Here is an 18,924-nt window from a genome sequence, read left to right on the forward strand (position 1 = left end):
TTTTTTTTTTTGGTTTTTGGGCCACACCCGGCGATGCTCAGGGGTTACTCCTGGCTATCTGCTCAGAAATAGCTCCTGGCAGGCACAGGGGACCATATGGGACACCGGGATTCGAACCAACCACCTTTGGTCCTGGATTGGCTGCTTGCAAGGCAAACGCCGCTATGCTATCTCTCAGGGCCCAACATTCAATTCTTATCTGAAGAATTGCCTTTTGTTTACACCTAGAATATTTCCTACCACAGAACTTCAAAATAGAAATGCAATCTTTGATCAACCAGGAAGTTGAATTTCCAAGAACCCACCAAAAGATAAACGCTTATTTCTTCTGACATACTTCAAATGTAGAACTCTCCTTTATTGAAGATACTTTGCATGTCAAACTTGTCTAAATCTGAAATCTATGTCTAAACAAGGAAGAAGCTCCAAAATATATTCTGACTTCTTCAGGACAGAAGATATGTAAAAAGAAATGTTAAGTTCTTTCTTTTAATCCAAATGCAGAAGCGATTAATTTTAGCTAACAGTTTTCACATCTGAAAAGTTTGCAATACTTTGATATCATTTGTTTATAACATCTGAAAATACATCAGTCAGCACACATGTAAATTTCCAGAGTTGTCTCAATTTTTTCTTTTTAAAGATGTATTTAATTTTGTTTTTTGGCCACACCCCAAGCTCTGCACTCAGGAATCACTCCTGGCAGGCTCAGGAATTAAAATATCCACTCAAAGTACACACTATATTTTTAGTCAAATCAAGCAGAGGACTATATTTCAATTGCTGTGTGGATGAAACCAAGCTGGTCAAATGCAAGGCAAGCTGTGTGTGCGCTCTCTCTCACTTCTGACTTTAGGAACTTGAAGTGTGTGTGTGTGTGTGTGTGTGTGTGTGTGTGTGTGTGTGTGTGTGTGTGTGTGTGTGTGTTGTTTCTGGACCACACTGGAGGCCCTCAGGGGTGACTCCCGGCTCTGTGCTCAGAAATCGCCCCCAGCAGGCTCAGGGGAACATATGGGATGCCAGAAATCGAACTCAGGTTCGTCCTGGGTTGGCCTTCTGCAAGGCAAATGGTCTACCTCTGTGCTATTGCTCTGGGCCCAAAAGTTAAGTTTTTTGAAGAGTCAAAGGCAGTTGTCTTGTAGGACGTCTTAGAGCCTGAAGCTACCTGTTTGTTTCTTCTAGGCTGGATTCAGGACAGACCTTTTTGCCAAGGGCACGACTAAGATGAGGCTCTGTTAATGGCGACACAAACCTGGAAGCTCAGAACAGCAGCTGCTCTTAACTTGAGTGATGCTAGATTTCAAGAGCAAAGTTTAAGGACTCTAATTGTGTGTGCTTATTTCTTTGGGGGCCAAATGCTGTAGTGTTCAGAGGCTACTTCCAGCTCTGTGCACAGGGTCTTTCTGGGCTACAGGAGTCCACGTGGTGCTGGAGATCAGACCTGTGCTTCTTACATGCAATAATGCACCCAACCTTTGGCTCATCACTCTAATTTCTTTTTCTGAGACTGAGAGACCAAAGTTGCTTGCCTGAGGCTTTCAAATACTTATTGGTAATAGGAATTGTTTGAAGTGGCCAGAGAGTAGGGTTTCTGTTCTTTATTATCGGTTTTTTGTGGTTTCTGGCCAGCTGCCCTTCCCTTTCTCCCAGGATCCCTGAAGGAATTTGTCCTTCCATATTAGCAGAGGCCTCCCCTTTTGCAGGCCCTCACTCTAGCACCTGTGCTTTTTGTAGTCACAAATCTCCTGATCACACATTTTGACTCCCCTGTGGGCCTGCTTTACATGAAAGGATGCCCTGCCCCCTCCACCTAAAAATATTTGCCTCTCTCACCCCAGACCTCTGAAAGCAACTCACTTTCTCTACATGACCTCTTCCTATAAAGCCTTTTGAGCCTATCTTATTATTTTGAGGAGAAAATCTTCAGTACCATACTAATAAATGTGTAACTCTAGTAACTCCTATAGCAGAAAGGTTGCCAGTTGGCAGTTGGCAGCAGCTATTGCAGTAGTAACACTTAAAGGAGGTAGGGAGGTGAAAGAGGGAGGAGAGGGGTGACATTGAGGATGCACCTGATTTTTTTTGAGGGGGGAGGTCACACCAGGCAGTGCTCAGGGGTTACTCCTGGCTCTATGCTCAGAAATCGCTCCTGGCAGGCTCAGGGGAACATATGGGATGCCGGGATTCGAAACACTGTCCTTGTTCATGCAAGGCAAATACCCTACCTCCATGCTATCTTTCCAGCCCTGCACCTGTTATTATTAAAAATCCAGCACCTCCTAAAAAAAAAACAAAATGAGAACCAAACCAACCAAAACTCAGGACACAGTTATGCCTTAGTCCAGACTTTAAGTATAAGAACACCTTATCATATATAGAAATACCTGGGCCCGGAGAGATAGCACAGCGGTGTTTGCCTTGCAAGCAGCCGATCCAGGACCAAAGGTGGTTGGTTCGAATCCCGGTGTCCCATATGGTCCCCTGTGCCTGCCAGGAGCTATTTCTGAGCAGACAGCCAGGAGTAACCCCTGAGCATCGCCAGGTGTGGCCCAAAAACAAAAACAAAAAAACCAGAAATACCTGTAAGTGTTTACCAATTGGTTGTGTTTTGGATATTAGATAATTAACCCATTTTTTTAAGTATATGCATGTTCCAAATAATGCATGGGAAAAGATTTTTTGGGGGGTTTTAGGCCACACCCATTTGATGCTCAGGGGTTATTACAGGCTAAGCGCTCAGGAATTGCCCGTGGTTTGGGGGGAACCATATGGGACGCCGGGGAATCAAATCGCGGTCCTTCCTTGGCTAGCACTTGCAAGGCAGACACCTTACCTCTAGTGCTACCTCTCTGCCCCCCCCCTTTTTTTTGGTTTTTGGGTCACACTCGGCAGTGCTCAGGGGTTACTCCTGGCTCTATGCTCAGAAATTGCTCCTGGCGGGCTCAGGGGACCATATGGGATGCCAGGATTTGAACCATAGACCTTCTGGATGAGAGGCAAATGCCTTACCTCCATGCTATCTTTTTGGCCCCGGGAAAAGATTATTTAATTAAAAGGTTGTCTGTTCTTTATCTCATCATCAGATGGCATCTTATAATTTGGCTACCTTTTCTCAGGGAACAGTGATCCAAAGGTGTGTGTGTGTGTGTGTGTGTGTGTGTGTGTGTGTGTGTGTGTGTGTGTGTGTGTCTATGTGTGTGTCTATGTGCCCAAATGCTTGAAGGATCCTAAGTGCAGGAACCCAGGCTTTGTCTTTGCCATCTGTCTCCATATGTACCATAAGGCAATAATTCCTGCCAGATGCAGAAGCAGAAGGAGGGCCTGTGAAGGGAATTCTTAGTGTCTCCCCAATACTGATGAGTTCAGAATTAGAGGTTCCCTCTGTGGCAGGAAAAGCTGGCCTGCATGAAATGAAGGTTAAAGTTGATTTACCTGGTTTCACTTAGCTTTTCTGTGAGTCTGTTTTTTCTAGTTAGTATTCAAATCAGACCAGGAAGTTAAAATTAGCCCTGAAAATGTGTAAACTTATTCGAAGAAAAGAAAAGAGGAAGGGGCCCAAGATGACCTACATGCGTCAGGCAGGAAGATTTTGGGTCACTGAAGTAGGTGGAGTGATGCTGGTACAGCTGGCGAGGCAGGACTGGAGAGTGGACAGTGTGGGCTTCTTGGGTGAACTCAAGGAGAGAACAAGGGAAAATGCAAGGAGCAGGCCCTTGACCTGGTTCAGAAAGATACAGAATTGGGGGCTCTGCAGAAGAGAGTTATGCAAGGACTATGCAGGAGCCAATGATAGCTAAAGAGCAAAGCTTCTATTTTCCATCTCTCTCAGCAATAAAACACAGATTATTGAAATCTCCATAATCAAAGTTTTCAGAGCAAGAGACATAACAAAAAACAAATAAATAAGAACACCCAGCTGGGTTGGAGTCAGAGACTCCTCTCCAAGGAAGCAACCCTACTGCAGGGCAAAATGCTGCTAGCAGAGAGTTGTTTGAAGTACAAAGCCTTATTCTGCAGAGAAGGATCACAGTGTGTGATTCTGCACTTCCATTTCTGGACCAAGAGATTCCAAACTATATATCCAGGGTGGCAGTTGCTGGCAAGCACCATCTTGCTCGCCTCTCTCAACCTTGCTTATGGCAGTGCTGGTGCCATCAGCCATATTGGCTATCACTAAGTAACAGACCCTAAAGCAAATCCCTGTGGAAAAATTTGTTACCCCTAGCAAACAGTTGAGCTATCTGGGGAAAAAGACAAACATTACGGGGCCGGAGAGATAGCATGGAGGTAAGGCGTTTGACTTTCATGCAGGAGGTCATTGGTTCGAATCCCGGAGTCCCATATGGTCCCCCGTGCCTGCCAGGAGCAATTTCTGAGCCTGGAGCCAGGAATAACCCTTGAGCACTGCCAGGTGTGACCCAAAAACCCAAAAAAAAAAAAAAAAAAAAGACAAACATTACTCCTGAGGCCGGAGAGATAGCATGGAGGTAAGGCGTTTGCCTTGCATTGCAGAAGATCGGTGGTTCGAATCCTGGCATCCCATATGATCCCCTGAGCCTGCCAGGAGCGATTTCTGAGCATAGAGCTAGGAGGAATCCTTGAGCACTGCCAGGTGTGACACAAAAAAAACAACAACAAAAATAAACTTACTCCTCGGGGCCAGAGTGGTAGCACAGCAGTAGGATGTTTTCCTTGCAAACGGCTGATCCAGACAGCTGATCCAGGTTTGATTCCTGGTGTCCCATGTGGTACCCCAAGCCAGGAGCGATTTCTGAGCACATTGCCAGGAATAACCCCTAAGCGTCACCGGGTGTGGCCCAAAAACCAAAAAAAGAAAAAAGAAAAAAGAATACTTACTCCTTGGGGCACAGTGTCAACTCTCATCACCAGTGTTCCCATACTCCATCATCCTCTAGTCCCCCCTATTCTCCCCAACTCTCACCCATTGCCTACCACCTTGCCAAACACATTACAAAGTTTGGTTGCAACTTAGATCTCATATTTTCAGTGTTGTTGGATCTGTGCTTTGGATGTATAGCTATACCACTCTCCCGCATCGCCACTATAATCAAAGTCCTAACCCTCATTCCCCATAATTTTCCTTTCTTATTTTCCTTCTCACCTTGATTTCTTTCCTTCTCTATCTTGCTCCTCCCTAAGATCAAGGGTGATCTAGGAATCCTCCCTTTGCTACATTACATTTTCTCATCCTGACCACAGATAAGTGAGATCATCTTGTGTTTATTTCTCTTCTTCTGCCTTACTTTACTCAACAAGAACCTTCCAGTTCCAACCAAATTGCAGCAATAGCATGATTCCATGGTTCTTTTCAGCTGCATTGTGCATATATTCACCACATCTTCATAATTTATCTATCTGTGGTTGGACACCTAGGTTGATTCCATTTCATAGCTATTGTTCTATGTGCACCAATAAATAATAGTGTGCCTATGCCCTTTTTTTTTTTTTTTTTTTTTTTTTGGTTTTTGGGCCACACCCGGCATTGCTCAGGGGTGACTCCTGGCTGTCTGCTCAGAAATAACTCCTGGCAGGCACGGGGGACCATATGGGACATCGGGATTCGAACCAACCACCTTTGGTCCTGGATTGGCTGCTTGCAAGGCAAACGCCACAGTGCTATCTCTCCGGGCCCACATATGCCCTTTTGAAAGAAATTTTTTTAATTCTGGTGGTAGATACTCAGAAGTTGAATTGCAGGGTTTTATCATAGCTTGATTCTAAGTTCATTGAGGTCTTTACATACTATTTTTCATAGGGGTTGACCAGAAAACATTCCCACTAGCACTAGAGGAGATTACTTTCTCACCACAATCCCACCAGCACAGATTGCTCCTACTATTATTATTATTTATTTATTTATTTATTTTTGGTATTTTGAGCCACACTTGTTGACACTCAGGGGTTACTCCTGGCTATGTGCTCAGAAATCGCTCCTGGCTTGAGGGAACCATATGGGATGCTGGGGGATCAAACCTTGGTCAGTCCTAGGCTAACGCATGCCTTACCTCTAGCGCCACCGCTTCAGCCCCTGCTCCTACTATTTTTTGATATGTACCATTCTCACTGGAATAAGATGTTATCTCATTGTTGTCTTGATTTTGATTTCCCTAATGAAAAAGTGATGCTGAGCACTTTTTCATGTGTCTACTGGTGAGTTCCTTGCTTTTTGAAGAAACTTTTTTTCTCTTTTATCCATAGGACAAATAAATTATATTATCTAATTTCTAGGTATTTGAAAACCCATGTATTTTAAAAATAAATTATTTATTGGGGCCGGAGAGATAGCACATGGTAGGGTGTTTACCTTTCACGAAGCCTATTCAAGATGGATGGTGATTCGAAGCCCAGCATCCCATATGGTTCCCCATGCCAGGAGCGATTTCTAGCACAAAGCCAGGAATAACTCCTGGTGTAACCCCAAAATTACAATATATATATATATATATATATATATATATTGTATATATTTAATCACTGTGAGATATACAGTTATAAAGTTGTTCATGATTGAGTTTCAGTCATCCCTTTTATAGTGTTTTAATTTTAGTGACTTACAATTTAATTCTGTTATAGGCAGAGTGTATTATTTTTAGGGGGGATCACACCCGGCGGCGCTCAGGTTACTCCTGGCTCTGTACTAGGAAATCACCCCTGGCAGGCTCAGGGGACCATATGGGATCCTGGGATTCCAACCGCTGTCCAACATCCTATATCAGGGGTCTCAAACTCGCGGCCTGCGGGCTGTTTGCGGCCCTCCGTACAACATTTTGTGGCCCGTGGCCGGCCTTCAAATATCGTAGTATTCGCGATTATTCGCTTACCGAATAATCACAATAAAAATCGCATTAGTGGGCCTGGAGAGATAGCAAAGCGGCGTTTGCCTTGCAAGCAGCCGATCCAGGACTAAAGGTGGCTGGTTCGAATCCCGGTGTCCCATATGGTCCCCTGTGCCTGCCAGGAGCTATTTCTGAGCAGACAGCCAGGAGTAACCCCTGAGCACCGCCGGGTGTGGCCCAAAAACCAAAAAAAAAAAAAAAATCGCATTAAACATTTGCATACCCCAAGCAGTTCCGTTCGGGGTATGCAAATGTTTAATGCGATTTTTTGCGACTTTTTTCTTACTAATGCGATTTTTTTATTGCAAATATTCGGTAAGCGAATAATCGCGAATACTTTGCGCCTAGCGCAGACCTCATTTCCACTGCTCCTGTCCGCTGTCCCTTGCATTATCGGAGGCCTAAGGGAGAGAAGTTTGTTACAGAATTAGATTTTGTCATACCTTCATCATGACTTCATTAAAGCCTGCAGCGAAGAGAAAGATTGATGACAAGCACAGACAATTTCAGGAAAAGTGGAAGATGCAGTATTTCTTTGTTGAGCACAGGGGCATCCCCACATGTCTTATTTGCTCAGAGAAAGTTGCAGCGCACAAGGAATACAACTTGAAACGCCATTATTCAACTAAACATGCTGAGGAATGTGCAAAATATCAAGAAAATGAGAGAGCCAAGTGGGTTGCCAGTCTTAAAGCATGTCTAATGAGGCAACAAGATTTCTTCAAGAAAGCAACCAAAGAGAATGTTGCATCAGTCGAAGCTAGTTAAATGGTTAGTGAGATGATTGCTAAGGCAGGGAAACCATTCACAGAAGGAGAGTTTGTTAAAAAATGCATGTTACAGGCTACAAGTATTATCTGTCCGGAAAAGAAAGGTCAGTTTAGCAAAATCAGCCTTTCTGCCAACACTGTGGCAGAGCACATTTCTTTTTTTTTTTTTTTTTGGTTTTTGGGCCACACCCGTTTGACGCTCAGGGGTTACTCCTGGCTATGTGCTCAGAAATCGCCCCTGGCTTGGGGGGACCATATGGGACGCCGGGGGATCGAACCGCGGTCCGTTCCTTGGTAGCGCTTGCAAGGCAGACACCTTATCTCCAGCGCCACCTTCCCGGCCCCAGAGCACATTTCTGACATGTCAAGTGACATTTCTCATCAACTGTGTGAGAAAGCCAAATGTTTTGATGCCTACTCAGTTGCTCTTGACGAGGGCACAGATATAATAGACACTGCGCAGCTCACAATTTATGTCCGTGATGTTGATTGCAATTTTGAATTGACAGAGGAGCTGCTCACAATAATTCCAGTGCATGGCCAGACCACCGCTAATGAGCTATTTCGGCATCTGTGTGATGCCATTGAGAATGCAGGTTTGCCATGGAAGAGGTTTGTTGGAATAATAACCAATGGAGCGCCATCGATGACAGGGAGGAAAAATGGACTGGTGGCACTTGTTCAAAAAAAACTTGAAGAGGAGGGTGTAGAGAAGGCCATTGCTCTTCATTGCATTATCCATCAGCGGGCCCTTTGCAGTAAAAGCCTATCGTGTGACAATGTGATATCTGTTGTTGTGAAATGCATCAACCAAATCAGATCCAAGGGCTTAAAACACAGAAGGTTCCGTGCTTTTTTAGAGGAAATGGAGTCAGAATACGGAGATGTGCTCTATTTCACCAAGGTACATTGGCTTAGCAGGGGAAATGTCCTGAAAAGATTGAGTTGAGAGAAGAAGTGAAAGCCTTCATGGAGAAGGATGGGAATGCTGTTTCTGAGTTGAGTGATCACAAATGGCTTATGGACTTAGCTTGTCTTTTTTTTTTTTTCTTTTTTTTTTTTTTTTTGGTCACACCTGTTTGATGCTCAGGGGTTACTTCTGGCTAAGCGCTCAGAAATCGCCCCTGGCTTGGCGGGACCATATGGGACGCTGGGGGATCGAACCGCGGTCCTTCCTTGGCTAGCGCTTGCAAGGCAGACACCTTACCTCTAACGCCACCTTGCCGGCCCCGACTTAGCTTTTCTTGTTGACATCACACATCAGCTGAATGTACTAAACAAGATGTTACAAGGCCTGGGGCAGCTTATCAGTGCTGCCTATGACAACGCGAAAGCATTCTCCACAAGACTTGTGTTATGGAAATCCCAGTTCTCTCAGACAAACCTTTGCCATTTCCCAGCATGCAAGGAACTTGTGGATGCAGGCACACCATTCAGTGGTGAGAAATACGTTGATGCTATTTTAAAGCTAGAGAAGGAATTTGATCACAGATTTGCAGACTTCAAAAAGCACAGAGCCACTTTCCAAATTTTTGTGGACCCCTTTTCCTTTGATGTGCAAGATGCCCCTCCTGTGCTTCAAATGGAGCTCATTGACCTGCAATACAACTATGATCTCAGAGCCAAGTTCAGGAAGATTAGAGGAAAAGCAGACATGCATGGGCAAATTTTGAGAGAATTGCCCCCCAGCTTCCCTGAGCTTTTCTGAATGTTCAAGCACACCATGTGCCTTTTTGGGAGCACATATTTATGTGAAAAGTTATTCTCCACATTGAACTTCATTAAGTCAAAATACAGGTCTAGACTTAATGATGATCATCTTCAAGCCATACTGAGGGTCTCAACTGCTTCTTCTCTAAAACCAAATGTGGTTCAGATTTGTGAGAAGAAGCACTGTCAAGTCTCTGGCAGCAAGGAATAGGCAAAAGATGCCATGTTCAGAAGAACTGTTCATGATCTTCACTCATTGTTCTATTCATGTTCAGAAGAAATAATTAAAACTGTTAATAATGACGTTTGAGGACTTTTCTTTTGTGAAATCCCTTATGCAGCCCTGCCTCACCCCAACTTTGCCTCCTGCTGCCCCCAGGTAAATTGAGTTTGAGACCCCTGTCCTATATGGTTGATTGCATGCAAGGCAAACACCTTACCACTACGCTATTGATCCAGCCCCTAGGCAGAGTGTATATTTTGTGTGAATTAAGGTGTCATATTAAAAAAGAAAACTTTTTTAAAAAAGCGTCACATTTTTTTTTTACTTATTTTTTTATTTTGTGGACACTCCCAGCTTACTGAGGCCTTATTCCTGGCCCTGCACTGAGGGATCACTTCTGGCAGGGTGCCAAGGATAGGTCTAGGGTCAGTTACATGCAAGTCAAGCTTCTTACTCACTGTATTATCTCTCTGACTTAGGCTGGTTTGTTTTTTTTTTTTTTAAAAAAAAAAGGAGACTGGAAAGATAGTACAGAGATTAAAATCTTGCCTTGCATGATCCACCAATCAGGGAAGGGTCATTCCTGAGCACAGAGCCAAGAATAGTCCCTGATCACTGTCAAGTGAAGCCCAAATCATCCATCTAACCCCCCCATAAAGGAGTTGAAGGGATAGCTCAAAGAACTGGAGCCCATGCCTTGCATGTAGAGGCCTTGAGTTTGATCCCTTGCTTGTATGGCCCTCTCCCCAGGCATGTGATCCAAGTGACCTTTGTATACTGCTGGAGAGGTTAAAAATTATTTTAGCTCTGGCAGTGCTCAGGGATTACTTCTGGCTCTGTATTCAGGATTAACTCCTGGTGAAGCTCCAGGGAACATACTGAGTTCTAGGTACCAGGAAGGGAATCCAAGTTGGTAACATGCAAACAAACAAAAATTTTAGGAGCCAGAGAAATATTATAGTGACTAAAATTTTTGTTTGTTTGTTTGGGCCCGCCTGGTAATGTTCAGGGATACTCCTGGCTACGCACTCAGAAGTCAATCCTGGCTCAAGGGACCATATGGGATGCTGGGGATCAAACCCAGGTTTGTCCTGGGCAGCTGCGTGCAAGGCAAATGCCCTACTGCTGTGTTATTTCTCTGGCCCCATAAAAAAATTTTTTTAACTAAAAGAAAATACAAAATTCAATTGTGTATGCAATTCTAAAGACTTCTTTCCTCATTCCAATATATGGAAAATAAAAGAAAAATATTGCCTGTATGGAAATTCCCATTAACAATTTGAATTTAAGATAGTTTAAGTTTACCTAATATTTTAATCTTTATATTGAATTTTCACTTTTCTTTTAGCTATATGCCTACTTAAGTTGGCTATTAATAACCAATGTTGCTTTACTTTTAGCAATAATAGATATAATACAAGAGTATCATTAGACTATATATAGAATAGTAATAACCCTTTACAGTTGGATAACTTAAATCAGTTTCATTTTATTGATTTTTGCTTATAACATAATTTTGAAGTTGAACTCAGTTAATAAGAATTGCTCAGGAAGCTGGAGCAATAGCACAGCGTATAGGGTGCTTGCCTTACATGTGGCTGACCTGGGTTCAATTCCTGGTATACTTATGGTCCCTCAAGCCTGTCAGGAATAATTTCTGAGCACGGAGCCAGCAGTGACTCTGAGCATCATTGGGTGTGGTGCTCTGTGTTGGTGTCTGTGCTGAGGGATCACTACTGGCAGGCACAGAGTGAGTACCATAAGAGTGCTGGGGATAAAACTCAGATTGGCCATGCTCAAGGCAAACAACCTACCCACTATACTATCACTTTGGCTCCATTTTTCTTTAAAATGTTATTTCTTTATGTAGAATTGTAAAGTCTATATGGTGAGTAGATTGGTTCTTTGTTTGCTTGCTTTTGGTCCACACCCAGCGGCACTCAGGGGTTACTCCTGACTCTGCGCTCAGAAATCACCCCTTGGAGGCTCAGGGAACCCTATGGGATACCAGGATTAAATCGGTGTTGGCTGCATGCAAAGCAAACGCCCTACCCACTGTGCTATCATTCTGGCTCCTGACTAATGTTCTTTTTTTTTTTTTTTGGTTTTTAGGTCACACCCGGCAGCACTCAGGGGTTACTCCTGGCTCTCTGCTCAGAAATCGTTCCTGGCAGGGCTGGAGAGATAGCATGGACGTAAAGCGTTTGTCTTGCATGCAGAAGGTTGGTGGTTCAAATCTCAGCATCCCATATGGTCCCCTGAGCCTGCCAGGAGAGATTTCTGAGCATAGAGCCAGGAGTAACCCCTGAATGCTGCTGGGTGTGACCCAAAAACAAAACAAACAAAAAAATTGCTCCTAGCAGGCACGGGGGACCATCTAGGATGCCGGGATTTGAACCACCGTCCTTCTGCATGCAAGGCAAATGCCTTATCTCCATGCTATCTCTCCGGCCCCCCAAAAAGGTGTAATTTTTGTTTTTGGGTTTTTTTTTGGGGGGGGTCACACCCGGCAGCACTCAGGGGTTACTCCTGGCTCTACGCTTAGAAATTACTCCTGGCAGGCTCAGGGGATCATATGGGATGTCGGAATTCGAACCACCATCCTCCTGCATGTGAGGCAAACGCCTTACCCTCATGCTATCTCTCTGGCCCCCATACTAGTGTTCTAATTTGAAACTCCACCAAGCCAATTTGAGCCTTAAATAAACCATCATTTTCTCAGGTCTTTGTATGTCACCTGTAAAAATGTGATGGTGAAAGATATATTTCCTTTTTGTTTCTGTCTTAAAAGTGGGATCACAGAGATAAAGGTAAAGTTCTTGTCTTGCATGTAGCTGAACCCAATTTGGTCCTGGCATTGCATATGGCCCACCTGAGCACTGCCAGGAATCACTCCTGGTGTGGCTCCAAAGCAAACAAACAATTCTATTAAAATAGATATCATTTAAATCTTCTCATGGTTCCCATTCTGTGTTCCTTGGCCAGCCAGAAGGACTAATTACTTTATGAATAATCCTTTATATATCTAAAGATTGCTTTTTCAGGCCAGAGAGATAGCATGGAGGTAAGGAGTTTGCCTTTCATGCAGAAGGACGGTGGTTCAAATCCGGACGTCCCATATGGTCCCCCGAGCCTGCCAGGAGTAATTTCTGAGTATAGAGGCAGGAGTAACCCCTGAGTGCTGTCGGTTGTGACCCAAAATAAATAAATAAATAAATAAATAAATAAATAAATAAATAAATAAAGATTGCTTTTTGACTTCCCTTGTTCCCCTCACCCGTTCGTCCAGTCAGATCATTAACATGATTTTTCCAAAGGGCTCTCTCTATTCCAATGACTTAATGAATGAAATCTTCTCTTTCCTAAATGCTTCATGTCAACAGAACAATTAGTAGCTCTGTGGGACCAGAGACTGGAATTAATATATTTCAAACCCAGCTCACAATTCTCTTGTTTATTTATGCTACAAATGTTTAGTACACTCAGGCCATGTCACCATGTATATTTGAACTTTTGGAGAAAAACTTCAACAGAATTACAAAATCTAGGGAAAGTCTGGTGACCTGAGATCAGGTTCTTCAAGTCTGTTGCTTCTCTCTTCTGTTGTTAGACTCTTAACAGTTTTACCGTTCAACCACCTGCCCATCCAATGGTCAAGGCAAAACGAAAATGAGTTCTTGCTGACAGTTACGTTGAAAGATTGAAAGTGTTGGCTAAATTGAGATATTTGAATAATCTGTGGGTTTTCACCTCCTGGTAACTGTGGGCCCCTGCAACTAGACTAACTGGGGACTGGCTCTTTCTGTAGAACACACACAGCAGTGCTCTTGGCCTTACCCAGTTCCACTTTGCCTTCTCTCCACAGTGCTGCACTTGAGATGGAGCTACTGCCCCTCTGGCTCTGCCTGGGTTTGCACTTCTTGGCTTTGGAATGGAGGATTGGAAACGGAATGGCTGCAGCAGCATCCCAGGGGGGCTGCAAGTTGGTGAGTTTTCTGTGGGTACTCCTGATTGTCTGCTTGTATCCCGACACGGTTCAGTTTGTTTAGAAAGTTGACATATCAGGAGTGTTGGAAATGAATGAATCTCTCAAGTGTTCTGTGCAAGAGGCTTTTAGTCATTAGTTAAGATGATGTCTGGAAAAAAAACAGGCAGTCTTTGCCTCCCTGTTCCTCCCCACTACACCCCTTCTTCATGGCTGCTAAAGATAGCCTGACCCAGAAATAGGGCCTTGCCTTGGTTCACCACCTGGAACAAAATACCTTGGTTTTTTTCATTTTGTTTTGTTTTTTGGCCACACCTGGCAGCACACAGGGGTTACCCAGAAATCACCTCTGGCAGGCTGGTGGAACCATATGGGATGCTGGAGATCAAACTCAGGTCTGTCACGGATTGGCCACGTGCAAGGCAAATGTCCTACCGCTGTGCTATATATAAGTCCGACCCCCAGAATACCTTGTTAAAATTCAAGCTGCTTGAGCTCCACTAACTTATCAGAATCTCAGGTTGAGGAATATTAAGCTGGAGAAACCCTGCCACAGAATGTTGAGAGCAGATGAGAGTGAGAGCAAATGCTTAAACAGCCGCGCTGCTGCCCAAGACGTCTATGCTGCTCTTAGGGCCACAACCTGGGCCACACTGCTCGGGCAGAGGGCCATAGTCTCAGCCACGCTTCAATTTAGGAGCCAGATTTCTTATGATTACTCTAAGACTCTCAATTCAGCACAATTGAGCACATTTTCACAAACGTTATCTTTTGCTTCTCACTAATGATATAAAATGTCTATAAAAGAAGCATGCACTTCATAATAGAAGTTTGCCTTGAGGCCTCATATATCCAGCAATGGAGAGACAAATTGAATGTCAGGATTAATACTTTTTTTTTTTTTAAATAAAAAAATGTGTTCTTCAAGCTGATGAATCTTAAAAACCCAGCTGGCCAAGGTTCTTAACCACTTTCAGTAACCTCTAACCACGATGCTGGAGTTTACTCCAGTAGAGGGTAGGATTTATGAGTCAGAACAGATGCTAGTAACCAAATCCATCTGTTCTTGCTGCTGACATTGCAGGGGGCAGGCGGGCACTATGTGCTTCCGTTTCCTCATCTACAAAATATGGAGAAAAGAATAATGCCAATGGGAAAAAAAGCATAATGTCAACCAATATACCATGACACTGGCTTGTTACAATGATCAAATAAGCTTGTATATGCTGTGTATTTGATCTTTTTATTTATTTATTTTGGGGGGCCACACCCAGTGATGCTCAGAGATTACTCCTGACTCTGCACTCAGAAATCACTTCTGGCTTTGGGGGACCATATGGATGCCTAGGTTCGAACCAAGGTCCATCCTGGGTCAGCTGCATGCAAGGCAAACTCCCTACCTCTGTGCTATCGCCCTATTTGATCTTTTTTTTATTGTTGTTATTTGTATATGCTTCCTCCATCCCCTTATGAAGCAGTCAAATATTGACTTGTTATGAGCTAGTCCCAGATACCAGGCATAGAAAAAGGAGAGGTAGTGTGAATTCTTTGAAAATCTTGTAGGGTTAAGGCCAGATGCCTCCTCTAACTCGATAAACAGGAATTAGGCAGCCAGGAGGGTGGGTTTCCTCTAGCAGAGCTGAGAGGATGAAGTCCACTTCCTCTTGTTGCATTCATCCTATGATGTGGTGATACAGTGGGTTTTCTTGGACCCTGATGGCCTTATAGTTCTTTGGTAGCATTTCAGAGTGCATAGGGAATGGCAGCTATGTGACCTTCACTACTGCAGAAGCTGCAGAGAAACAGGGCCAACCACAGCCTTCTCCAGAGAGGCCCTGTGCAAGGAGACCCATACTTATTCAAACAGAAACATACTTTGTTTCTGCATGGCGAGATTCACTTTTGTGTCAGAAAAATCACCATATTGTCCCTGATTATAAACAAATCCCACTAAAAATATCCTCAGGCCAGGGCCCATTGCTCAAAGGGCTGAGCACATACTTTGCATGCAGGAGTCCTGGGTTCTGTTCCCAGAACAGCATGGTCCTCTGAGCAACATCAGGACCGATTCTGAGTTGGCCACATGCAAGGCAATAACACCTTACTCACTGTACTATCTCTCTGGCCTGGAAGTTTGATTCTCTAAGAGATAAAATAATTGTCTCAAGGGTCACTGCATGGCAGAAATAAGTGACAGAGCTGGGGCTGGAGCAGTGGCGCAAGCAGTAAAGCTCCTGCCTTGAACACACTAGCCTAGGATGGACCATGGTTCGATCCCCTGGCGTCCCATATGGGACCCCAAGCCAGGAGCGATTTCTGAGTACATAGCTAGGAGTAACCCCTGAGCATCACTGGGTGTGGCCCCAAAACAAACAAAAACAAAACAAAACAAAATAGGTGACAGAGTTGAGTAACAGGCTAGAGTTCAAGCCTGCCTATGTTCTTCTCTGTCAGGATTTTTGTCCCATTTCAAACGAGGCATTCATTGACCTGGCCCTTCTGATGACCCTGTGGTGAGGAATACCACTGCTTTCAGCCTTATCACAGAATGAAACCTTTTTCCTGCATGCCTCATTAGGATCCTCTGATGATGGTTTCTGCCACCTCTAGTGAATCACTCAACTGAGTTCACTATCCTGAAGCCTGTGCTGTTATTGTGGTTATATCACCTTGCCCAGTGCCTCCTGCTTCCTTTACTCAGCACAGTCATGGTAGAATGACATTGAGTGAAAGCACAGAATTGGGCATTCAAACATAGGCTCCTGTGCATTGGTTCTTTGCCGAGATTTCTCGGTATAATTCCGGGCGGTGATGTGCTAAGCGCTTTTGACCTGACCACATTCATCCAGAACATAGTGTGGCCTCCCGGAATGAGTCCTTTGGGTGAAATGAAGCTGCCCCAGCACCGCTGGCTGTGTAGCAAGCAGGTCAGCTGGAAGTGACTGGGAAAGAAGTAAGGAAGCTGTGGGGCCAGCCACATAGGCAGGTGCCCACCATGCCAAGGGGGGGGCACACACTTCCCAGGAAAGGTCCTCCAGGGCACGCCCCACAGTTGCAGGCAGCGATCCACCAAATGGACCTCTACGTCTAAGGCCTCCTCCCCACTCACCAGTGTGTTTTGGGCCTAGGTGGACGGGGCGGCTGACTGCCGCGCGCAGAACCTGGCAGCGGTGCCCAGCTCTCTCCCACCGGCCTCGCACACTCTCCTCCTGGACGCCAACCCGCTGAGGACGCTGTGGAACCATTCCCTGCGGCCCTACCCGCGCCTGCAGCACCTCAGCTTGCACCGCTGCAATCTGGGGCGCCTGGCCCGCGGGGCCTTCCAGGAGCAGGCCCGGTTGCACAGCCTGGTGCTGTCGGACAACGCGCTCTGGGAGAGTCCCCGGGAGACGGCGGCCGCCCTGCGCGGCCTGCAAGACCTGCGGCGGCTGGACTTGTCGGGGAACGCCCTGACGGAGGACACGGCAGCCCTTTTGCTCCAGAACCTCTCATCCCTGGAGTCCCTGTCCCTGGCGCGCAACACCATCATGCGGCTGGACGAGACGGCCTTCGTGGGCCTGCGGCGCCTCCAGGAGCTGGACCTGCAGAGAAACTACATCTTCGAGATCGAGGGCGGCGCCTTCGACGGCCTGCCCTTGCTGAGGCGCCTCAACCTGGCCTACAACAACCTGCCGTGCCTGGTGGACTTCGGCCTGACGCAGCTGCGCCTCCTCAACGTCAGCCACAACGCCCTAGAGTGGTTCCTGGCCTCCTCGTCCGAGGCTGCCTTCGAGCTGGAGACCCTGGATCTGTCGCACAACCAGCTGCTCTTCTTCCCGCTGCTGCCGCAGTCCAGCAAGCTGCACACCCTGCTCCTGCGGGACAACAGCATGGGCTTCTACCGGGACCTCTACAACGCCTCGTCGCCGCAGGAGATGGTGGCCCAGTTCCTCCTGGTGGACGGCAATGTCACCAACGTCACCACCGTCAGCCTCTGGGAAGAGTTTGCCTTCAGCGACCTCGCCGACCTCCGCTTCTTGGATCTGAGTCAAAACCAGTTCCAGTACCTGCCAGGTGGCTTCCTGAAGAAGATGCCCGTCCTGGCCCACCTGAACCTCAACCAGAACTGCCTGCGGAGCCTCCACATCCGTGAGCATGAGCCCCCAGGCGGCCTCACCGAGCTGGACCTGAGCCAGAACCAGCTGTCCGAGTTGCACTGGGTGCCCGGACTCCCCAGCTGCCTGAGGAGCCTCCGCTCCTTCAACCTGAGCTCCAACCAGCTCCTGGGGGTCCCCTCTGGCCTCTTCGCAGACGCCAGTAACATCACTACAGTTGACATGAGCCACAATCAGATTTCACTCTGTCCTACTCCACCAAAGCCAGCTAGCTCAGGTCCTGAGGGACCCCCCACTTGCGTGGATTTCCGCAATGTGACATCTCTCCAGAGCCTCTCACTGGAGGGCTGCGGGTTGGGAGCACTGCAGGACTGCACTTTCCAGGGCACCTCCCTCACCCACTTAGACCTGTCCGGCAACAGGGGCGTTTTGAATGGAAGTGTCGCCTTTCTGCACCATGTTGCCCCCACTCTTCAAGTTTTGTCTCTTAGGGACGTGGGTCTTAGCCCTGGCTTCAAAGAGTTAGACTTCTCAGGATTTGAGAACCTGAGGGCCTTGGATCTCTCAGGAAATGCGCTGACCAGTTTCCCCATGTTTGGGGTCAGCCTAGCGCTGCAGACCCTGGACCTACGCAGAAACTCACTCACGGCCCTTCCCCAGAGAGCAGAGCTGGAGCCCCTGCTGAGAAGTCTTCGAACCCTCTACCTCAGCCAGAATCCGTATGACTGTTGTGGGGTGGAGGGCTGGGGGGTCCTGGAGCACCTGCATATCATCACCGATGGGGCCATGGTCACATGCAACCTCTCCTCCAAGATCATTCGCCTGAGAGAGCTGCCAGCTGACGGCCTCCCTCAGGACTGCAAGTGGGAGCATGTGGACGTGGGCCTGCTCTACCTCGTTCTCATCCTTCCCAGTTGCCTCACCCTGCTGGTGGCCTGCACCATCATCTTCCTCACTTTCAAGAAGCCTCTGCTGCAGGTCGTCAAGAGCCGCTGTCACTGGTCCTCCATATACTGAGTGGGCTGGGACCACCTTCAGAAGAAGACTTTGAGCAGGGAAGAGTGATCTTCCACATGCCAAAAAAGTGGGGGAAGTGTAGTCTCTGCCACTTTCCAAGGCCTGAAGCCCAGGAATGAAGGTTTAAATTAAAGTTTAAAACCTTTTCATCTCTGGAGCCAGAGTGATAGCACAGCAGGTAGAGCATTTACTTTGTATGTGGCCCACCCCAGACCAACCTGGGGTTGATCCCCAGCATCCCATACGGACCCCCGAGCTTACCAGGAGC

General features: G+C 46.2%; 1 protein-coding gene across 2 annotated transcripts in view; it reads left to right on the top strand.

Moving 5' to 3' along the window:
- The window catches only part of NRROS (negative regulator of reactive oxygen species), a 35,195-nt gene extending 16,508 nt beyond the window's left edge, over positions 1–18,687 (top strand). For both annotated transcript variants that reach the window (XM_049775955.1, XM_049775956.1), the window contains exons 2-3: positions 13,426–13,546; positions 16,674–18,687. In XM_049775955.1, coding sequence (XP_049631912.1) covers positions 13,439–13,546; positions 16,674–18,656 — 2,091 coding nt within the window. In that variant the 5' untranslated portion in view covers positions 13,426–13,438 and the 3' untranslated portion in view covers positions 18,657–18,687. The remainder of the gene's footprint in view (positions 1–13,425; positions 13,547–16,673) is intronic.
- Positions 18,688–18,924: the final 237 nt, after the last annotated feature.

The sequence above is a fragment of the Suncus etruscus genome, chromosome 6, assembly GCF_024139225.1.
Source record: "Suncus etruscus isolate mSunEtr1 chromosome 6, mSunEtr1.pri.cur, whole genome shotgun sequence".
Classification (NCBI taxonomy): Eukaryota; Metazoa; Chordata; class Mammalia; order Eulipotyphla; family Soricidae; genus Suncus; species Suncus etruscus.